Source organism: Diceros bicornis, chromosome 4 (assembly GCF_020826845.1).
Source record: "Diceros bicornis minor isolate mBicDic1 chromosome 4, mDicBic1.mat.cur, whole genome shotgun sequence".
Classification (NCBI taxonomy): Eukaryota; Metazoa; Chordata; class Mammalia; order Perissodactyla; family Rhinocerotidae; genus Diceros; species Diceros bicornis.
In genome coordinates this window covers 101,514,885-101,535,991 of record NC_080743.1, presented here as the reverse complement: position 1 = coordinate 101,535,991, position 21,107 = coordinate 101,514,885, and the positions used below count along the sequence as shown (strand labels likewise).

General features: G+C 54.2%; 1 protein-coding gene across 11 annotated transcripts in view; it reads right to left on the bottom strand.

The window, feature by feature from the left end:
- Positions 1-1,848: 1,848 nt before the first annotated feature.
- PLEKHA6 (pleckstrin homology domain containing A6) overlaps positions 1,849-21,107 on the bottom strand; it is a 134,625-nt gene continuing 115,366 nt past the window's right edge. For 7 of the 11 annotated variants that reach the window (XM_058540269.1, XM_058540274.1, XM_058540272.1 and 4 more), the window contains 14 exons: positions 17,643-17,711; positions 16,313-16,393; positions 15,879-16,028; positions 14,969-15,064; positions 13,711-13,822; positions 12,956-13,095; positions 10,416-10,545; positions 10,126-10,232; positions 9,086-9,262; positions 7,886-8,053; positions 7,678-7,811; positions 7,004-7,149; positions 2,560-2,683; positions 1,849-1,914 (listed from right to left, as the gene is read on the bottom strand). In XM_058540269.1, coding sequence (XP_058396252.1) covers positions 2,568-2,683; positions 7,004-7,149; positions 7,678-7,811; positions 7,886-8,053; positions 9,086-9,262; positions 10,126-10,232; positions 10,416-10,545; positions 12,956-13,095; positions 13,711-13,822; positions 14,969-15,064; positions 15,879-16,028; positions 16,313-16,393; positions 17,643-17,711 — 1,626 coding nt within the window. In that variant the 3' untranslated portion in view covers positions 1,849-1,914; positions 2,560-2,567. The remainder of the gene's footprint in view (positions 1,915-2,559; positions 2,684-7,003; positions 7,150-7,677; positions 7,812-7,885; positions 8,054-9,085; positions 9,263-10,125; positions 10,233-10,415; positions 10,546-12,955; positions 13,096-13,710; positions 13,823-14,968; positions 15,065-15,878; positions 16,029-16,312; positions 16,394-17,642; positions 17,712-21,107) is intronic. The other 4 variants (XM_058540270.1, XM_058540275.1, XR_009219885.1 and 1 more) reach the window with 3 other exon arrangements.

The following is a 21,107-nucleotide window of genomic DNA, read 5'->3' as shown; positions in this document are numbered from 1 at the left end:
AACAGACAAAGAAAGGGGAAGGCATGGAAGGACCCCCAAAATTCATTTCTTGTGGATGGAGAAAGGTGTGGGGAAAGAGGAGGAGAGGGTTACCTGGGAGCCAATCCTACCTGCCAGTCTGTGGGGGAGAAAGGACAGGTGTGGGGGGCTTGAGCTGTGCTAAAGATGGGAAATGTAGCCAAGGGTCATGTTCAAAAAGTCTGCTAGAAGTGATGATAAGTGGAAGCCCCAGCCTGTAACCCCTTGGAAGCATGAGAATGTCCTAAGCACCTAGAACAGTGCCTGGTACATAAAAGGTGCTCGATAAATATTTGTTGAATGAACAGTCATCTTTACTTGCATATGAACCCACAACTGTCCCAGCCATGACGGAGTGGAGAAGAACTGGTGGAAGATAAAGTAGTTGTTCTGGGAGCTGTGGGAGGTCAGGCTGAAGTATCCGGGCAGCAGCTCTGGCAGAGACGGCCTGGGGGCCAAGGGTTTTTCAGCTTCTCTCTCTCTCCTCCATCCTCTCTGGCTACATTTGTCTCAAGGTGGGTGGAGCGGAGGAAGAACGAGCTTTGCTTCTGTGTCTCCCCCATCAGCCTCCCTGGGTAGGTGGACTATGAGAGAGCCAAGCTAGAAGGGAGTCCCCCGGTACAGCCTCACCAGTCCTCATCTGGGAGGCCCCGGATGCTGGGTAGGGTCCCAGAATCTGGCCTCCGGATTAAGGCCACATTCCCTCTCCCTGGGGCACAGTCTCAGTTGGTCCACGGCACATCGAGGGGGAAGGGGGACAGGAAAATGTCACAAAAATGGGTTAGGAAAGGCCCCAAGGCTGACCACACCCTACATAAGACAGGTCCTTCTCTCTGCCCTTGACCCCAGGAGGGGGAGGCAGACACCAGGCCCAGACCTACAAAGAGCCATCTCTCTTCCAGGCTGTCCTACCCAAGCCCTTCCTCCCACACCTCCATCCCCATGCCAAGTGCCTCAGCTGAAGGCCACCATGTGCTTGCTGGTGGGTCCTCCTGGGGGCCCGCTGATGCAGGGGACAAGGTGGGAGGTGCAGAGCTGACAGTCTGGCACTGCACTTAGCGCTAAGCTAAGGCTCCACCTGGGGAAACCAATCCCATAGCCCCTTCCCATCTCCCTCCTTTGACCTGCGAATGAGTCCTGCTGCTTCCCTTCCCTTCCACTTTCCTCAGACCTCTCCTCCTCTCTGCTACCCCTTCTCAACCTCCCCTCAGACACTGCACAGACCTGCTGCTCTCTATCCACAGCCAGCACTGCCCCTCTGGGAGCCGAGGAGCCTCTCCCCATCTCTCCTCATCTTGTCTTTGGCTCAAGCAGGGTGGTCAGTCTCCACCGGACCCCAAAGGAGCACCCATAACAGAGACGCGTCAAAGTCCTGGGTACAGCTGGGGTAGTGGGGTGGGGCTGATGGGGGAAGGGGATGATGGCAGGTGCTGTCCTCGGTGTCAAGAAGGGCGGGAAGAGGCAGAGTGTCCATCTTCTCTTCACCTCTAGTCCTAACCTAAGATGGCCCAGGGCGTGTTCCCCACCACGGCATCTTCTCCGTCAGGGAATGTTCCACTGGGGCTACCACAACCCCAGCCAGAGCCAGGCCCAGGCTCCTTGTGACTTGGGTACTAGACAGGATGCGCTCCCCACCTCGCCATCTCAGGCGCTAGCCAGGGACCACCGTCTGAGTAGTGAGGGCTTCAGGCCGGGTGTGGCAGGTATGTGGATGCTGAGCGATCCGTGCTCCTCTCAGCAGCAACCACTGGCCCCTAGCCTAGCTCCCTGCAGCATTCCCATGGAAGCACAGGGGCAGGGGGCCAGGGTGGGAGCCAGGACCTCAGGCGGGCAGAAGAGGGCTTCAGAATGTGGCTCTGTGGAGCTTCACAGCATTAGCCTCAGCCAGGGCTTGCACTAAAGAAAAGAGAAATGGGGTGAGAACGGCACAGCACACAGGAGCAATGGTTTCAACCTTCCCCGGAGAGTAGGGTCTCCTCCTGTATAAACCCTGTGGAAACCTGCCCTCCCTCATCCCTGAGAGAGGGAGCAAAGGGACAAAAGGCGATATGCTTTCCCACGTGCCTGACACTGAGCAGCTGAGTGCTGGGGGAGGAAGGGACCCAGCCTTTGGCTATAGTTCTCCAACGTTATTTTAATTTACAATAAGGTCTGGAAGAAGCAGCTTCTGGGGGCTTCTGAGGCAGGACTGCTGTGTATCTCAACAGACGGAAGGATTGTTGGCCAACGGGAGGTACAGGGGTGGGCCGTCAGGAAGTCCCTTCCCTGACAGCAGACAGGGAGGCCTCAGCTCTGTTCCCTGTCTGCTTCTGGAGGAGCAAAGCCGGTGGGCACCGCAGCACCCACGAAGCGCGCCGCCAGCCGGCTCTAGCCCAGCACTGCATGGGGAAGCTGGCGGGCTCAAGCAGATGGGCGGGGGCTAAGAGCAGCAAGGGCGGGGGTGGGGGAGAAGCGATGCCAGGATGAGAGGGTGTGGATGGCTCAACGTGGGGGAAAGGGCCCCACTCCTGGGTGGACGCAATACAGTAGAAAAGTGCTTACGTCAGAGCTCAGACCCGCATGGCATGGCTGCTGTCGGCGCCCCGTGGGGATTCAGACGATGAGGGGTTGGCGGACGGAGTCGGGGAAGCAGGGGAGGTGGGAGGGCTTGGGGAGGCACATTGCACTGGAAACAGAAATGAACAGGGAAGTGAATAGGGTGGGTGGGGGTGGGAGGAGCCAGGAGGCTGGGCACCCAGAGCAAGCGAGGACCTCCTCCGGGCAGGTGGGAGCAAGGCAGGAGGCAAGCAGAGAGGAGAGCTGAGCCTGGGAACTTGCTCAAGCTGAGGCAGAGCTGCCTCGTTCCGCGCACCATGGAGGAGAGCATGGGGCCCCAGAGGAGACCTGGCTGAATCCAGGCTCTGCTGGGAACCAGTGTGACTGTGGGCGGGGCCAGCCTCTCTGGGCCCAAGGCTCCCCTCCCATCTGTACAACGGGAGAGGCACACACCTCTCCGCTATCGTGCGGAGAGAATGTAAGTGCGGATGGCACCTTATGTATGGTGATATCGCTAATGATTAATAGTGCAGTAAAATCACACCAATCCACATCTTCAGGTCCCCCTGTAATGACTAGATGCAGGTGAAGTGATCCCCACATTAATTCACTCCATGAAAGTGGAGGCTTCTGACAGGCTTAAAGTGAGCTGTTCACTTGGACAGGCTCAAGGGCTCCCCACCATCACAGGAAACCCCCTTTTCATCAGTCCAGGAAAGGCGAACTTCAATCCACCCCTGAACAAATCATTATAAGCCTCAAAGTGGTGACATTTGAATTACTGAGATTTTACTCTATTATCATTCTTATTCCATGATGAGAACAGCCAAGTGGAAGGAAAACGGGCGGGAGAGTTAACGTTAGGGACAAGCTCCACACGGGCTCCAGACCCTCGTGCACCCTCAGTGTAGCTGCGAGGCAGGAGAGGGGCAGACAGCATGTCCTCACTTGGGCTCAGGGAAGAACCAGACCTCCTCCAAGAAAGGGATCCTGACCCTGAACTTCCAGTGCCCTGCTCCCCTGCCCTGGACCTCACCATGTTCCCTGCCCTCTGCACAAGAGAAGGGCCAGCGCAGCTCCCATCGCACATATATATACACCCACATACGTACCTAACACTTAGGGTGCTCTCATGAACAGCTAGTTGTGTCTGCCCACACACAATACATAGCTTCTGCATGGGATCTGGCAACACCTTGTCTTTACACATTTACACATTGCACACAACTCAGATATGTGTGTGCTTGTGCACTTCCAAACCTCAGTCGGCCACATGACCCAACACACTGGTAACTTCACATACAAATACACTCACAGATGCTTTCAAAACACACATTTGTGTGCATATCCATGTCACAGACCCAATGGTTAGTTATCTGGCAACTTCAACTTCTAATACAGTCAGAAAACCAAAAACTAAGCAAGAAATGTCTCAAGGAAGCCAAATAGATGTTACAACCAACACGCAGAGGAGCTCCTTGGAGTCCAGTTACTCTCATTCACACACATTCTAATAGGGGGTGATGTGCTGGGTTTCTAGCCCGTGGGAGATTAGAAACAGGAAAATTAGAAGAGAGAGAGGAATGGCGAGGCCCCCTGACATCCATAAGAGGCACAAGTGAAGAGAGAAAATCTTTTGTAAAAAGTAGACATCGTAAGTTTGAAAGTGTAACGGTTTGGCAGCATTTAGCACAGCTACAAACAGATTTGTACTGCCCACAGCCCCTCAGGGCACCCCTTCAAAGCAGGTCAGCAAAATAAGGATATCCATAACCACACGAAACGAGCGAGAGCAAGAAAGATTAATTATGTTAATTATAACGTCTTTAAGAAGGCAGAGAAATAGTACATAGACATCAGGAACATATCCATGAAAATAAATTCACATAGGTAGCAGATATGTATTGGACAGGTGTGATATTATAGCTGTGTGTTCACAAGTCCTACCACATCTGCACACATAATCAGTCACACGCACTCATATTCATGAGGCTGCTGTCTTCCCCATTCTGCACACACAGGTATATGTTCACAAATACTGCAATATATACACTGTGCACAACATACACACAAATGTTATCATTCCTCATACTGCAAAAAAGTCCATCACACATAATTACGTGCATTCATAAACACTACCTCCATCCATGTCCTGTACACTCACATTCTACACTCCAACAGCTTACCAAACACCACTGTACTAATAATGGCCTCCACACAATTGCCAGACATTTTGCACACATTCAAACTCCTATATTTGTACTCAGACGTTCCTTCCACCCACACGCCCCACAGGTGAATACACACATTTGTATACACACGTGTATCTAAAAACATTCCCTGATACAGACATGCACATGACATCATGCCACACACACAAACCTACGACTGCCACATCTTCCTATACACTACATCCTTGAGTTTGCGCACGTCGGTGTACTGACAGACACTGCAACCCTCGTCCCTGACCGCACCATCCATGCACACGCCCACACTCAGGCACCAACTCTGCATTCTGTGCCAGCTGCGCTATCCTCACGCCCTGTACCCAGCACTCCCATACACACAGGACCGGGCCTGGGCCATCGCACACTGCGCGTGCCCGGGGAACAGTCCTTGCTGTGCCTGACAGAGCTGCAGCTCTGGGAATCTGGGCCTCAGGCCAGGGGCGGTGGGGACAGTGGGCTAAGTCTGAGGTCTGGCCCTGCCACAGCTATTTTTTAAATAGTTGGGATTTTGGCAAAAGCAAGGTGACTGTTGCTGTCAGCGTACAGACCCTGAAATGCAAGCCAGTGTGTATCTAGGGGGAAATCGGATAGGCCTGCCTAGGCACATTTTCATGGAACCTTTGGCTGGGGAGGGGCAGAGGGAAGTTTTTAAAACAGTGTTGTACATTCTAACCCTTGAAACAGGAAGTTGCCTTTTGCCCGGAGCACGTGGAATTTGATCTTTGGAAGGTTTGAGTTCATTCTGCAGCTAAACTACAGGGAGCTTCAGCAGAGGCCTCCTTGCAGCCAAACTGGCTCTGCTGCCTTTAGGCTGCAGCATGGGGCTCTCAGAAGCCCATCCCTTCTCTGGCCCTCAACTCCAGCCCAAGTGACAGCCTCTCTCTGAAATACCTCCAGGGTCTCTCCCTACCACATCTAACTACCCATCTAACATCCTTTAAACCCTAACTGCCAGGAGGTTCTTCCTTAAGGCTTACTTAAACCCCATTTGGTGTAGCCTAAAACCCTCTGCTTTCTGCAAATATCCATATTTAAAATAAAGAGAAAAACCACAAACGGTTCCTACTTCTACTTCAGCTATTGCTATTTCAGCAAGTACTGCCACCATCCCAACACCACACCACTCCCCTCATCACCAGCAGCACACAGCTGGCCAGCATTTATGGGCACTGACTAAGCGCCAGGCGCTGTGCTAGGTGCTCAGCACACCTGATTGTTTCCCATCCTCACACCAGCAGACAGGAATTCTGATCTGAATTTTACAGATGAGAAAATGGAGCCTCAGAGAGCCGACTTCGAGCCCTGACTCACCAACACAAGACACCATCCCTTCCACTGTGCTCCCAGCCACAACCCTTACTGCTTGCTGCCTGCCTCTCGCCCAGGCTACCACAACCCGTCTCTGCCTCCTCTACCAAAGCCATCGCAGCCCTGGCTTCCTCCTGGGCACCCCTCTCGCCTGGCCTTCAGTGCCCTCGCTCTCCCGCTCCCTCTGCATCCTCACCACCTTCTGTGTTGAGGAGGAGGAAATACTCATTCTGCCAGGCTTCTTGACTCACCCACTGCCTTTCCCCTGCCTCCCCACCCATGCATACAGAAGCTCCTGCATTCTTCCCGGTTACATCCTCATCTGTTCCAGATAACGTCCTGTAGTGTCTACTCGGGACTTGCTAGCCTTTGTATCAGGGTGAAGGCAGTTCCTCATACTCATCTTTTCTCAGCAGAAAAGTGGCTTTGGGTCAGTAGCCAAGGTGGCGACTGTCACTCTCAGCTCCTTGGCTGCCTGCACCAGCTTCTCTTTTTAGTCTTCTTATTTGCATGCAGCGAGAATGGGGAGAATATCCTGGAATACCTGGCCCTCACTCCACAGCTGCTCAATGCTTTGATTTTCCCCAGTCAGGCTCGGTTACCACTTTGTCTCTGGGCCTTTCCTGACCTTCCTGGGAAGAATGGCTCCCTGTGCTCCCCACGCCTCTGGCCATTCCTCCATACAGTGGCTAGGAGGGTCATCATGGCTCTGACTCCTGGAGGTCAGCACCTCTGCCCTCTGCACCCTCAGGGCTAGCAAAGTAGCTGGTGCTCAGTAAATGCTCATCCCGACCTTGAGGAACCTCTCCCCGGTCCTGGACCTCTCTGTCCCTGGCCCCCTTGCAGCTCTGTGACTTCTCCCCGACACCTGGTCAGCCGGTATCCCTGGTGGAGCGAGGCCCAGCCCCTCTCACCAGACAGCATGCGGCCCCTGCGGGAGGCCTCGGTCGCCAGGGCACAGGAGATTTCAATCCGCTTTTCCTGCTCCTGCAGCTGGCTCTCTGAGTCCTGGGGCACGTCCACAAGGTCCCCCTCGCCGATAGGCACCACGTTCTGCATACTGAAGAGGCACAGACACACAGACATGGGGTGGGGGGACAGGATGGTCCAATTGGCTGGGGGGTGGGGCCTGCGGACTGAGGTTAGTTGGGGGGCCAGAAGCCTGTGAATGTGCAGGCGCTGGTTCCCACCAAGGCTGTCCCCAGGGGTGAGTGGGACCCTGGCAAAACATGTGTTGGGACCCCTACCTGCAACAGTTCAAAATGAATTAGAAGGTTCAAGTGAACATTTAGGGCAGTCTTGCAGGGGAAAAGAAGTCACCAGACGGCAACCCATCACTTTGTCTTGACGATACCAAATGCCTGAGCTCAGCAGGCCTCTTTGGCCCCCAATGGCAGCCTCCTTGCCCCTGCCGCGTGCCTGGGCCCAGTCCGCTGCCTTGAGCCACTGTCTCCATTTGCTCTCTGCTGGAGAGGCTCGGGGCCCCCAACGACATAGGTCAGGGCACTGGATCCAGTGACACTGGTGCCCCAGGTGTCCTAGGTGCCAGGGTGGGCAGAGGATGTGGAGGTTCACCCAGGCCTGTTACCTGGACTTGGCAATGAGTGTCTTGATCCTCTCCACCTTCTTCTGCTTCTCCTTCAGCTCCTCGGGGCTCAGGGGGGTGTCAGGCTCCAGGTCAATGTACCGTTCGGGGATGAGGACTTTGTCTGGGGTGGAGAGCTGCGGAGGGACAGAGGTCACCGCCTCCGTCGCCTCCCAGGGTTCCCCCTCCACCCCTTCTGGGCTCCGCTCACCTCCTTATTGATGTCCACATCATAGTGCTGGGGCTCCAGCTCCATTTTGCGAAGCCGGGCAATTTCCTCCCGCGGCGTCTCATAGGCCTGCCCTCCAGGCTCCTCTGCCCGCAGGGCTGCCTCCAGGTTGGAGATGTCCACCTCATGGATGCTGCGGTGACGGCGCACCTAGGGGACAGCACCATCATGACCACATGGGGCCTTTGTCACAATGCCAGCAGCATCTCCACTGCTACCCCTGCCTCCATGCAGCCCTAACCACGCCTGTGTCCTCACTGTCCCTGCCCAGCCCACATGATCTTGCCTCCACCCACCGCTCCCACCGCCCCCACTGCAGAGCTATCCTCCTTCCACGCTGCTCATCCAAAGCCCACCCCCCCTGCCAGGGCCCAGAGGTAAAATCTCATCAATCTCTCTCGCCAATACTCGTCATTCCCCATCCCGTTGTGCCCTGTGTTCACATTCTGTGCGTATACTTCAGGCGGCTGAATCAGTGTGTCTTACACTGATCTCTAACCATGTCATACGACAGAAGTTCCAATCCACCAACTAGAATGTAAACTGTTTGAGGGCAGGATCTGTGAGTCATAATTTTCCCATATGTCTGAAATTTAGTGGAAAGAAAAATTAGGCAGGTGCCTTGTGTTACTCTCAGCTCTGCACTTAATAGCTGTGTGGCCCAGGAATCCCTTAATTTCTCAAGACTTTGTTTCCCTATCTCTAAAATAGGGACAATAATTCCTAACCCAGCGTTGTTGAAAGGACTAAGCGAGATGACATGAAAGGGATCTGTGAACTGTCTTGGGCTGTGCAACACAGGTTATCGTGATCACTTTCAGGATACCCAGCCCAATGTCACCCACACAGAAAATGCTCTAGAAACAGGTATAAGTGATGGCTCTTTCTGGGTGTTGGATTTTGTACTCTCTTTTATTAACTGAATTTTGTGTAATTCATTTCAACCAAAATAATCAAGGCATTCTTCTTTGTGACTTACTTTTCTTTAAACAGAAAAGGAAGCACTTGCTGCTGTATCTCTTTTGCCCAGTGGGGAGAGGCCTCCCCAGTTCTCCCAGGTGCCCCACTTGGGTCCATCCCAGCCCCTCCCTCACTACCACCCCCTAAGGCTGGCCACACTCTGCGAGTGGGCAGTGTCGGCAGATGCCAGGCCACGCCTAAGAGTGGCTGAGAGGACGTTACCACTTTGTAGGCAGGCCGGGCAGTGGGGTCAGGGGCCGGGCTGGCTGGGAGCTGCAGGCTCCTGCGCTTCTCCTTCATAGAGCCACTCTGGTGCCGGCGCATGCGGTCAATCTGCTCCTCCACACTCATCTTGACCTTGCCCTCGCCAGGGAACACAGCACTCTTGGGGCGCTCCTGCTGCAGTGAGAGAATAGGGCTCTGACCGGTGCCTCGTCCCTCACCCAGCCTTTTCATCTGCCCATATCACTTAAAATTTCCCTTCTCTGTGAAGCCTGCCTCTAGTGGGTTGAACAGTGGTCCCCAAAAGCTATATCCAAGTCCTAACCCCTAGTACTTGTGAATGTGACCTTATTTGGAAATTGGGTCTTTACAGATGTAATTAAGTTAAGGATCTCCAGATGAGATCATTGTGAATTAGGGTGAGCCCTAAATCCAATAAAGGGTGGCCTTATAAGAAACACAAAAAATGAAGACATGTAGAGTAGAAGGTGATATGAAGGTGGAGGCAGAGATTGGAGTCATGTGTCTACAAGCCAAGGAATGCCAAGGATTGCTAGCTGTGGCCATAAGCTAGGAGAGAGGCACGGAATGGACGCTCCCTCAGAGCCTCCAGAGGGAAGCAACCCTGTGACACCTTGATTTCAGACTTCCGACCTCCACAACTGTGAGAGAATAAACTTTTGTTGTTTTAAGCCACCAAGTTGGTGGTATATTGTTAATTTCCTAGCAGCCTGAGGAAACTAACACACTGCCTTGGGTCAGCACATTTGATACTGACCACTGACTTTGCTGCATTTGTATTTCATCGCTGGCACATTATAACAGTTTTGTTAAATTTCTTGTATCTTTATCATGCACCTCTTCCTTGCCCCTTGACATATCTCCCCGAAATAGACTCCTCCTCCAGTGGGGCTGTGCCTTTCTCGCTTGTTCTGCCTTCCTCCTCCAGCCCCAGGTTGCCTGAACAGTGGTGACAGATGGGTGGACACACAAGGTCCCTGGGCCCACATGAGCTCTCGAGCCTGCAGGTGTGTACTCACTCGGGAGGAGAGTCCATTGGTGAGCCCATTGGCACTCCTCCTCACCACCCTTGATGGGGTCACCTCCTCATCAGTGGGTGACTTTGTCCGCGGGGGCACAATGCCAACTGCAGGGAGACAGGGCAGCCGGTGGGCCTCATGGAGAGCAAGAGGTGGAGAGACAAGTGGAACAGCTCCTCAGAGAGGTTCGGCCCTGCGCCACGGGGGTAGGTGAGCACTCTCTTTGGGCATGAGTGGGCCCCACTCTGACCCTTAGCCTTACTTCTAGGGGAGGATGGGACAGGAAGTACCTTTGTTGAGAGCTGCCTGCTTCTCTGCCTCCACCTCTTGCCTGGTGGGCACAAGGCTGATGTCTCTAGAGGTGTCCAGGGGTGATGTCTGGTGGAGGTCTTTCTTGCTTTGCTCATAGCTTGCCTTGGGCTGGGAGAAAGGATGAGAAGACAATTGATGCTAGAGTGACTGCTGGAAATTTGGCCCCCAGTGGTGTTTCTTTGTTTTGCAATGGTTGAAGCACAAACACTTGAAAACACGGGTCAGGGAAACTTTACATGTCCCAGCTGGGAAGTGGGCAGGGATGCATCGGGGCCTCCCAGCCAAGCCACCTTAAGGCTAGCCAGGGCGGGGCCATCCTGGGGAGTGAGGGCTCAGGGCCTCCAGAAGGCCCTCGGTTGAGGCCAATCAGACAGGCCCCTCAACCAGACCAGTCGTCTTGGCAAGCACCAAGAAGCACAGATTTGCTGTGAGCCAGAGAGGAGGGGCTCAAGGCCAAGGATCTCTGAAGATTCTGTTGGGATCCCACCCAAGACTTAAGCAAAAGAACCAGGTGAGCTTTGGAACCAGGATTCTGGGGGAAGTGAAAGGGCACTTTTTACTTGTGAGCTTGCAGAATCATGAGACCAGAAAGGTCCTCAGACATCATCTCAGACATCACCATCCCCCTCCACTGTGTAGTCGAAGAATCTAAGCCTCAGTGAGGGGAATACAGAAGAAAGACTAGGCCAGAGGTCAGAACCAGTGCTAGTCCAACCAGAGAGCATGGGTGAGTCCTACCACCTTTCTTCATCTGTAAAACAGAGGGAATGTTCCCTGCTCTGCCCACCTCTGGGCAGACCCTCAAGGGTTATGCAAATGCCGGTAGCTGAGCCTAGATGAGAATATGGGTTTCCCAATTTTAGACACAGGACTCTTTCTACTCACCACGCAACCTCTTCCAAGCCTAACTGCACATCTCTCCTGGATCTTGGCTAGGGATCCAGGTCAGAGAAGGAGCCAGAACAGGGGAGAAAAGGGCCTGTATCCTTACCCTGCAGGGGCTGCTGAGACCCAAAGAGGACACAGGCAAGGCAGAGACAGACAGAGAGCATGGGGGATTGGAGTCTGCAGTGGACGAGAGCAGGGATTGGAATGGTACTAGTGTGTGTGGGGGTGTCACTTGATTTCCATCGTCTGCTGGTGCTGGTAAAGAGTGGGGCATAACCCACTACCCACAGCCATGGGCCGCCCAGGAGCCTGGGCAGGGGTAGGGCAGCAACTCATTTTCCCATCATCCAAAGAAAGCAAAAAGAGGAAAGAGGGCCTGTATGAGCATCTCCACATCCCTTTCCTTATCCCGGAGTCCCACTGGGCAGAGGGCCCAGTAGAAATTGAGCTGTGGGAAAATTAAGATTGGGACAGGGAAAATGACTCAGGGTCTGGCCTTGCCCCGTTCCCTCCACCCCTGCCCTCCAGGACCCAAGGGTGCTGGGTACCTGACCCCTGGCTGTCTCGCCACTGTGGTGCCAGGAAGGGGAGTTGGGGTAGGGCCAGAAGCGGCTCTCACTAGGGAGTGGAGGCACGGTGGGAGGAGACTCCAGGGGGACGTAGGCTTTGGGGAGGGGAGGCCGTGGGGGGCCAGCTTCCTAAGGCAGAGAGAAGCCAGAGCGTTAGAGGAACAAGAGCGGCCGCTGTGAGAGCAGGAGAAAAGATAGTTAGCAGGAGGCAGACGACAACATCACTGGAGCCCTGGGGTGGCTGGACCACCAAACTCCCACCCGTGGCCTGGATGGAGCTCCAGCTCCGGAGCGAACTCTCTGCCTGGCCTGCAAGGCCCTCCTGGACTGAGCCCTGCCTGTGCACCCCTCCCCGGGGCTCTCTCCACACTGCTCACATCCCACGGTGCGTTCCCACCCGGCCCTCTGCTCCCGCCATCTCTCCTGCCTGTAAGGCCTTCCCCGTTCCCCTATCTATCCCAAAGCCTAATGGCCCAGTTTAAGTCCCACCTTGTCTTTGCAACCTCAGAGCACTACGGTCTGGACCATGTGGCTCAATACAGAGACACACATGGCCACGTTCCAGAGGCAGGTCATTCACTACGAGTTGGTCTTGTCCCCACTGGACGCTGGGATCCCTGAGCGGAGGGCCTTGGGCGTGCATGTGGCTCTTTCTGAGAGGGCCTCACAGCACCCCTGCCCACAGCAGAGCTTCAGTAAACACCTGCTGATTGACTGACGAGGAAACAGCTCCCCACACCGGCCCTCAACCCTCTCACCCCCGGAACAATCCTGGATTTAAATTCCTATTAAGGGTTTTGTATCTTTGCTAACCATCCTGGTGCTCAGGAAGAGACTTCTCTAAAGGGAGCTAAGATGACAGACAGAGACAAAAACAGGTGAAGGAGAAATCTGGAGGAAGGTCACCAAGCCAGCTGTGAGAATGACACCTCAGACAGAGCCCGAGCACTAGGACTGAGGCCTCTGGGGAAGAGACGGGCTCAGAAGTTGTGTAGTTTCAGGCAAATGAGGACCTGCTCCTCCCTCCCCCACATACCTGCTGCTCCATTTTCTCCACTTACCTCATTGGACGCAGGCTTGGTGGGAGACCCCTGAGAGCCAGACACCAGTGAGAAGGGGCTCAGGGGGCTGGTGAGGCTGGCGGAGCTGAGGGGGCTGGCAGGGCTGTTGGAGCTGCAGGTGGCAGAGGGGCCGAGGCCTCCTTGTGGGAAACAGAAGGGGAGAGAGATGAGGGAGGGGTAGAGTGAGCCTGGGGTGTGGACGCGATCCATAGGTAGAGGAGGCCAGGGAGGACCAGGGATGTGGGAGGGAGGATTCATTATCTCAGGGCCACCAGGGCCTGCTGAAGGGACTTATTACAGGGCTGGGTCACAGGCCGGCTGTTGAGAGGCATGCTGGGCAGGGGAAGATGACGGACGGAAATAACACTGTTGCCTCCGAGGTGTCAAGGAAAGCCAGCCCGAGGTCCCGGGGCTTGAGGAAGACACTAAGGTTGTGGTCTCAGATCACCCATGGGCCCATGGGGTTAGGGGCTGGGGAGGCCCACGTGCTCTTTGACCTTTTCTGGGAAGGAATCTAGAGTGTCATGGCCAACAGTGTCTCTGAGTAGTATGTATGGTCTATTCTAGGGGGGAGAGGGAGGGATAAAGGAGGCCCACCTAGTATCTCAGAGGAAGGGGAAGATTCTGGAGTCCTGAGAAGGCCCTGACTGGCTCTGAGCACAGTGTGAGGGCCTGGAGAGCTGTGAGTTGGCAGGTGTGGGACAGCGTTTCTGGTGAGGCCAGAAGCCCTGGAGGCTGGTGGATGAGGCACTCACCTCTGTGCTTGGCTGTGTCTGTGCCCCGGGATGGGTTATTCTTCCTCAGCCCCTCCAGCACATCTTGGATCCTCCAGATCTCCTTCTGGATTTGCCGGTTGAGCACCTCATTCTGAAACAGTCCCAGAGCAGGTCAAAGGAAGCGGCTGCCGAGAGGGTCCCAGCCCTCTCCCCACAGCCCTTTGGACGAGCAGCAGGCAGGAGCCTTCTGTGTGTGTGCGCATGTGTGCACACACACACATCCCTCCAGCACATTCATCTTTCTCACGGGCGGCCTCTGCCTCTTTAGCTTCTATGAAACAGAGTTCCGCAACTACCAGAGGAGGGGCCCCGTCACCACAGTAGAGAGCCCCCTAGGTGAACACGCGGCCTCGGAACCAGGGGAATGAGGACCCGCTCAGGCCCCCGGGAGGTCAGGAGGTCTGGGACCGTGTGCCCCTCGGGCGGATACTTTCTGTAGCTTGTTTCCCATGGGCGACAACTTCCAGGGTACTGTTTTTCTTTACACCCAAACAACCCTTTCTTAACACCCACACCCAACGTGCCTAAATCCTCATGAATTATATTCGGTTAGAGTTCACACTCCGAAAAGTGGTAACTACCAATTGTCTAGCGCCCCCAGAGCAGGGCTGGCTGTGTGCTGTGCACACACCAGCTCACAGGGGCTGCACAGCAGCTCTAGGGGCCAGGGGAACAGTTGTCCTGACTTCACTGATGAAGGGACTCACGCCCAAGACCATCTTAAGAGACGTGTAAGGAGTGTGCCCACCATCTAAGTCTGGGTCTGTTTGTCGCAAAGGCTGGTACTCTTGAGCACGATGCTACCCCACCTCTAGGCAGAGTGCTCTAACCCCCCACAAAGGAGAGCCTCTCTCTTATCTTAACATTCCCGAGGGGCCGGGCGCTGCCGTCGACCCTCTGACGCCGTGAGAGAAATTTATATTTATATTATACTTATGTCTATAAGTCTGTTAAAACTTTTCAGTCATAAAACACCTTACGTCTAACCTAAGGCTCCCATGCTTCAGTTTTCCTCCTTCCGCACAATTTGATGGAATAAAGAAGAACCCACGCTATCTTCATCCTAAAACTTAGAGCATGTTTCAAGCGGCCCTGAACCTGGCCTTTGTCTCAGGACCAAGTCCTCCCTCCAGTCTCTGAGATCTCTAAAGAAAGGAAGCCACTCTGGTCTCTTTTGGCCAAAAGGACAAGGGAAGCCCAAAGCACACAGTGACCCGCCTGCCCGGGCTCTCTTCACCTGGGCATCCAGACTGAGCTGCTCCCAGAGGTCGTCGTGCAGGGCAGAGACCTCCGACTCGAGGCTCTCGTACTCGACGGTGCTGTTCGTCAGGGCCTGCAAGGGGGAGGTTTACTGAGACAGCATTCCTCCTGGTCCTGCCTCAGGGCCTGGGGCCAGAGAACCTGAGGTCTGCGGTCAGGGGAGGAGGGCACAGGGCTGAGACATTCTAATGACAGCCAAACACTGGCCCAGCAAGAGGTGCACCAGCCCATCCTGCTGCAAACCAAAATAAGGGGAAACAGAATCCTCTCCAGACATGTGCCCAGGCCAAAGCGAGTACCATCACCCCACACCCTCCTCTTCTCCCCAGACTGCGCGATACAAAGTGAAGGGCAAAAGGAAAGAGGTGAGGGGAAGGTGTCTGCTCTCTGGAGCGGGAGACCTTCCTCCTTCCTGGGCCACCTTTCCCTGGCTCTTGCTGCTGCCCCTAGAGCTATTGCCCAGGCCATCTGGCTTGGTGGGTCTGCCCCCTGCTCACCGGGAAATGACCAGGGCAGCAGTGTTTCTACTGGTGTCCTGGTTCTCCAGGGCAGAGGACAGAGGTGGGCAGCAGTGGTGTCAGAGCAGCCGAGGGAAGAAATGGCCTTCAACTCCAGGATGTCCTGAGCGAATCCCAGTGCAGGGACAGTTAGTGGGAAATAAGCCACCTTCCTTGCAGACTCAATGGAATGAGTGGGCTGGCACATTTGCTGTGTATTTGCAAGGCAGCGTTAGGGTCTTTGTGTATGCCCCTCCCGGACAAGAGCACCCTGCTCTTACGCTCAGAGGAGAACCTGGATCGGGGAGCACCAGCCGGGAGGCTCTCCTATCCCGGTGCTGACAGTTGGGCGGGGGGGAGGTTGGGCACAGACCCTGCTCTCCGGGTTACCGTGGTTGCCTGAGACAGCTCCACCCGGATGTTGATGAGCTGGTTCTGCAGCGATTCCTTCTTGTGTAGCAGCTTCTCTGGGTAGGCAGGCTGGCTTCCAAACATCTCCAGTTCCTGGTGGGTCCCCATCAAGGCACTTTCCAGGCTCTCCTGAAGAAAGGGAGGAATGGCTATGAGCAGCCCTGATATCTCCTCTCTGGGACTTTGAGCAGCAGAAGCCTGAGCCCTAGAGGTTCAACCAGGCAACTTAGTGGAGGTCGTCCTCACACTGCCTGAGGTCCCCAAGAGAGCCTCAGCAGTTCCCGTCAAAGGCAGGACAGAAGTTTAAGGAAGGACTAGGCTCTGTCAGCTTAGTTAGGATGGAGATAGCGACTCACCCCTTCCCCCAGCCAGCTGCCCAAGTGCCCCCACTCAGGACCACCCTGGGCTCTCACCTTCTCGGCTCGGAGTTGCTGCACCAGCCGGTCCTGCTCCCTCACCACCTTGTTCTGCTCACACAATTTGCCCAGCAGCTTCTGGGGTCCCAAGGGAGTTGGGGGAAGGGAAGGAGAGAGAAGGAGATGAAGGACACGGTTTGATGGGGACCCGGGAACTGGATTGGCAGGGCCTGGCCTCTGGATACCACCTCCTTTCCCCTGCTGAGGAACCCTGGGCCTTCGCCTTCACCTTGGAGGCTCCTGGGAACACGAAGATGGTCTTCACCTTGGGAGACTCCCCAGGGACCCACTGGGAAGGGAGATGTGTTTATTCTCTGAGGAAGTGAGTCAGGTTGACAAGGAAGAAGGCTCCTGTGCTCCCATCCTCCTGGGGCTCTAACTCACAAGGAGTTGAGGAGACCATGTGCCCCCGCCTCCCGGGACAGTATGGATTAGTGAGGTAGGCGGAGTGTCTGAACAAGTCTTAGAAGAACCAGCAAACATTGTAAACTAGTTCCCCGGTCCCACAGGGCCCTGTTCTCCCCTCCTCCTTCCAGGGTCTCAGGATGGCTGATGCTGGGGTCCCTCCAAGATCTGGTCCTTTCCTGGATGGAACCTCTCCCACGCCTGCTGGGCAGATCCGCTAGCCAGGCCAGGCCGGAGGTGATGGGGAGGAGGCAGTTTAGGCCAAACTTCTCTTGTGGAAATACCTGCACTTTCCTGCATCCACACCTTATTCACACCATCCCTCAAATACCCCCTTGGCTCTTTTCTACTGAGCCAAATCTTGTCCTCCGGGCCTTTTACTTCAAGGCCCAGCTCACACGCTACCTGTTTTGCCCCTGACCCAGCAGCCCACATGGTCTCATAGCCCCGCATTCCTGTAGAACCTATCATGGGTCCCGTGCAGTGTATGAATCATATGTTGCCACCTGCCGCTACCCAGCTCTCCTACCATCCAGAGGGCGGGGCGGGGCCGTAACCTTTCCAGCCACCTAAGGACTCTGGCCATGCTGGGCACAAAGTAGACTGATTTACCTCCTAACAAAGTCTGTGTTCCTGTAATAAGCAGATCCCACTGCTGCAGACAAGAGGGCCTAGAGCTCAGTGGAGAAACATACACAGCCAGCATGGAGGTGGGGTAAGTGCTAAGAACAAGAAAGAGGGGGATGAGGAGGGACAGGCAGAATGTTGTCTTTGTGGTGAGAGAGGACATGAATTAAATGTATGAAGAGCCACCAGAAGGAGAGAAATGGATGGAGGAACAGCCCCTGAGGAGGAGCTCTAGGCTGAGGATGACAGCGGGAGGGGCTGGAGCGGACAGAGGGAGCAGGAGAGCTGCTCTTACATCTGTGTCTTGCTCGTTTAACTTGTAGGTGTGGAGGCTGTCCCGGAACACTTCTGGGTACGGAGGGACCTGCAGGAACATGAGGCCGGTTACTGCAGCAGGGGACAGACAGGGCCCATGGGCGGGAAAGCTGACAACTCTTGCTCCATTCTTGCCAGAGACCCGCAGATCATCACCTCTGGTAGCTTCCATTCTAGGGATCTGAGCTGAGCTAATTCTCTCTGGTCTAGGTTCTGTCCCAATTGTCCCAGGCTGATTCTGGAGACAGAGAGGCTGCTCTGTGCCTGCTCTGGTTCTCCTCTCCCCCACGCTCTAGGATCTACTGCCAAGAGGGACTCCAGGGGTGTGTAGCTCCTGGATGGCTTACTGGTAACAACCATGAGGACAACAGTTAACCGTTGGCTGTTTTTGAGGATATGGCATCGAGAATGGAATGAGCATTGGAAACATCTGAGAACTATTGCCCCAATAGACTGAACACCAGTCACAGTGCTTGTGCCTAACCCAGAAGAGTCTCAGGTCCAACAAATGCTGCCTACCCTTGGTGATGCATCCGGTAACCACAGCACATTCTACACACCCTTGGCATTGGATGGTTCCATATCACACGTCTCAGGACCTTAACCCCATGATGCCCGTTAAGAAGATACCAGATATGAAATAGAAGTCCTGGACATTAAAAAGCAGATGTATGATCCCTGGCATGGCATGAAATGTTGGTGCTGGCTATTTTGATGGTTTGGGAAATGGGCCTTGGGTTCACCCAAGAACGTGAAGAATGGAGGAGACACGGTGGAATTAAAGGAGGAAGCCCAGGCTGAGCCTGGGAGATGAAGCCTGGCAGATGAGCGGGTTGGGCCGAGGAAGCCCCATCCCAGATGGGTTGACTCGACCATGCACAAGCAGCTGAAATGGTGTTGACAGAGACTGTGCTGCCAGGCAGAGGTCTTACTTGCATGAAGAGTTGGGCCCTGGGGGAAGAGTTTTCCACCATGCGGTTCACCATACTGATGAGAGTCTCGCTCTCACTCATCTGCAGCAGAGGAAGGAATGGACAGTTCAAACTCAGACCCCCATGGAGGTATCTCCCCCATACCAGCCTGTGCTTGTCTTCCAGGAACAGGAAAGGGCAGCTCCTCTTGGGGCCTCCAGCACCCACTGTTTGGCCTTACATCGCTCACCCCTTGTGAAGTCCACCTCAGGGCCAGCGCTGAAGCTGCCCTTGAGGAGAGGCCACAGAAGGGAGCTGAGACTTGCTGTGCCCTGACTGCAGCTCTGAAGAGGCCACTGACCAACGACACTCCCAAGGTCCCTGAGTGTTGTGGCCTCATCCACTTTGGCCAAGGTGGTCATCTCCTTGCCCCAGCTCTCATTTTTCATACTGCTCTGGTCAAAGAACACACAGGCAGTTGGAAAGGCCGATCTCCCAAAATTTGAACTAAATGAAACAACTGGAAAAAACTGAGACCTGCTCTTTGGATGGGCTTCAAAAGTAGGGGTCTCTCTCCCAACCCCCGCCTACCCCTGGCTCTAGAGTAGAAAAGATTGCTAAACATGGTTTCCAGAGCTGGGCTGGTAGCATCCATGCTGATCTTGGATGACACTAGGGAGCAAATAAGGAGGCCAAACAAGTGAGTCATGTTAAAGGGACACCAGATAATGCAACACTGCTCCCCAACATGTTATCTTATGTTTCAAGAACCATTAGGAACGTGGAAGGGGAAAGACTATTTGCCAAATGAAAAAGAGAGAGAGAAAGAGAGAAGGAAGGGTAAGAGAAGGAGAGAAGGAGACGGAGAGAGGGAGGGAGGGAGGACAAGCCAACCAAATCAACCAGAAATGCCATCATTTCCCCCACTGGTTCCAGTGTGACAGCATCAAAAAGTGAACATATTAGGGAGTGTCCTTGGCTATGTCCCTTTAACTCAATTGATCCACAGGAAAAGGAGGCAGAAGACAGAAGGAAGCTGTGCGGGAAAATGGTTTTGGGGAGAGGAAGTGAGTGAGGGAAGGGACAGAGCCACCTTAGGGCAGATCTTCTGGGGTCACAGTTCAGGGCCCCATGTTTTTGCCCTTGTCTTCCCGATCTCTGTGGGACCCACATATATTTTCCTCTTGCCCCATTTAGGCGGCCACATAACGCTGCCCTGCTCCGTGTGCTGTGGACGGGGTGAGGGGCACCCGGCCACCCCCATTCGCAAGGGTCTACAGCATTTTAAAAGGCTTTCCTAGGATCTGATTTTTCTCTTTAGCCCGGTTGGAAATTTTTTCTATGGCATAAAGTGTCATTTAAAAGGCTTTCAAAAGAGCAGCTGTAATATGAGGTTGAGTCTTTGTAAAGCAGTTAAAAGTCAACAGGACATCAACCCCAGTTTCTGTAAGGATCTGAACTCAAGTTGATCCCTGTCTTCCCGGAGCTTGCGTGTGTGGATGACACTGCGTTGACTGTGTACGGGGTGTGCATGTGTGGTGTGTGTGTGATCATATACAGGGTGTGTATGTTTATGTCTGCTGCCTGTATGTCATGCCTGTGTCCTGTGTGCGGTGTGTGTGTACGGGGTGTGTGCACATGGAGGACAAGGCTGATCTACCACACATCAGGCTTTGAGAGGGTCAGGGAGGCCCAGGCTCTTCCTGGACACCCACTGATCTTATTCCTTCCGCAACCCGTGGGTCTAATGCAATAAGGAAGGAAGCAGGAATGTTCTCGCCCTCGCCTGCTCCCACCAGTGCTGTGGCTTTGGGGATCTTTGAGCCCAAGTAGGCCTTGCCTCTAGGAGGATTCCCATTTGCCACCTTCTGTCTCTACAAACTGTTAGAGGAATTTGGTGAGAAAGCACTTAGCCCAGTGCCTTATACATAGTAAGTGGTCCTCAATTAACATTTTTAATTGAGTTTTAGAAGAATAATAAAATAAGTGTAGCAGCAGTCACCACCCCTCACCATGCCTGCCAAAGTGCTCTCGCATACACTCTCGCTGCTTCGCCCAGTAACTCTGTGAGGCAGAAAGGGCAGGTGCTACAATGTCCATTTTATGATTGAGAAAACAAAGACCCAGAGAGGCTGAGTGATGTTTCCAAGGTTAAAAAAAAAATCCTTGTAAATGGCAGAGCTGGAACTAGAGTACAAGGTCTGACTGTGTTCTGAACTCTACTCATCATACAAAAGTGCCTTTTAAGAATATTATCCCTGGGGGCCGGCCCCGTGGCTTAGCGGTTAAGTGTGCGTGCTCCGCTAGCAGCGGCCCGGGTTTGGATGCCGGCCCGGGTTCAGATACGCACCGCTTGTCCGGCCATGCTGAGGCCGCGTCCCACATACAGCAACTAGAAGGATGTGCAACTGTGACATACAACAATCTACTGGGGCTTTGGGGATAAAAAGGAAAAAAAAAAAAAAAATGGAGGAGAATTGGCAATAGATGTTAGCTCAGGGCCAGTCTTCCTCAGCAAAAAGAGGAGGATTGGC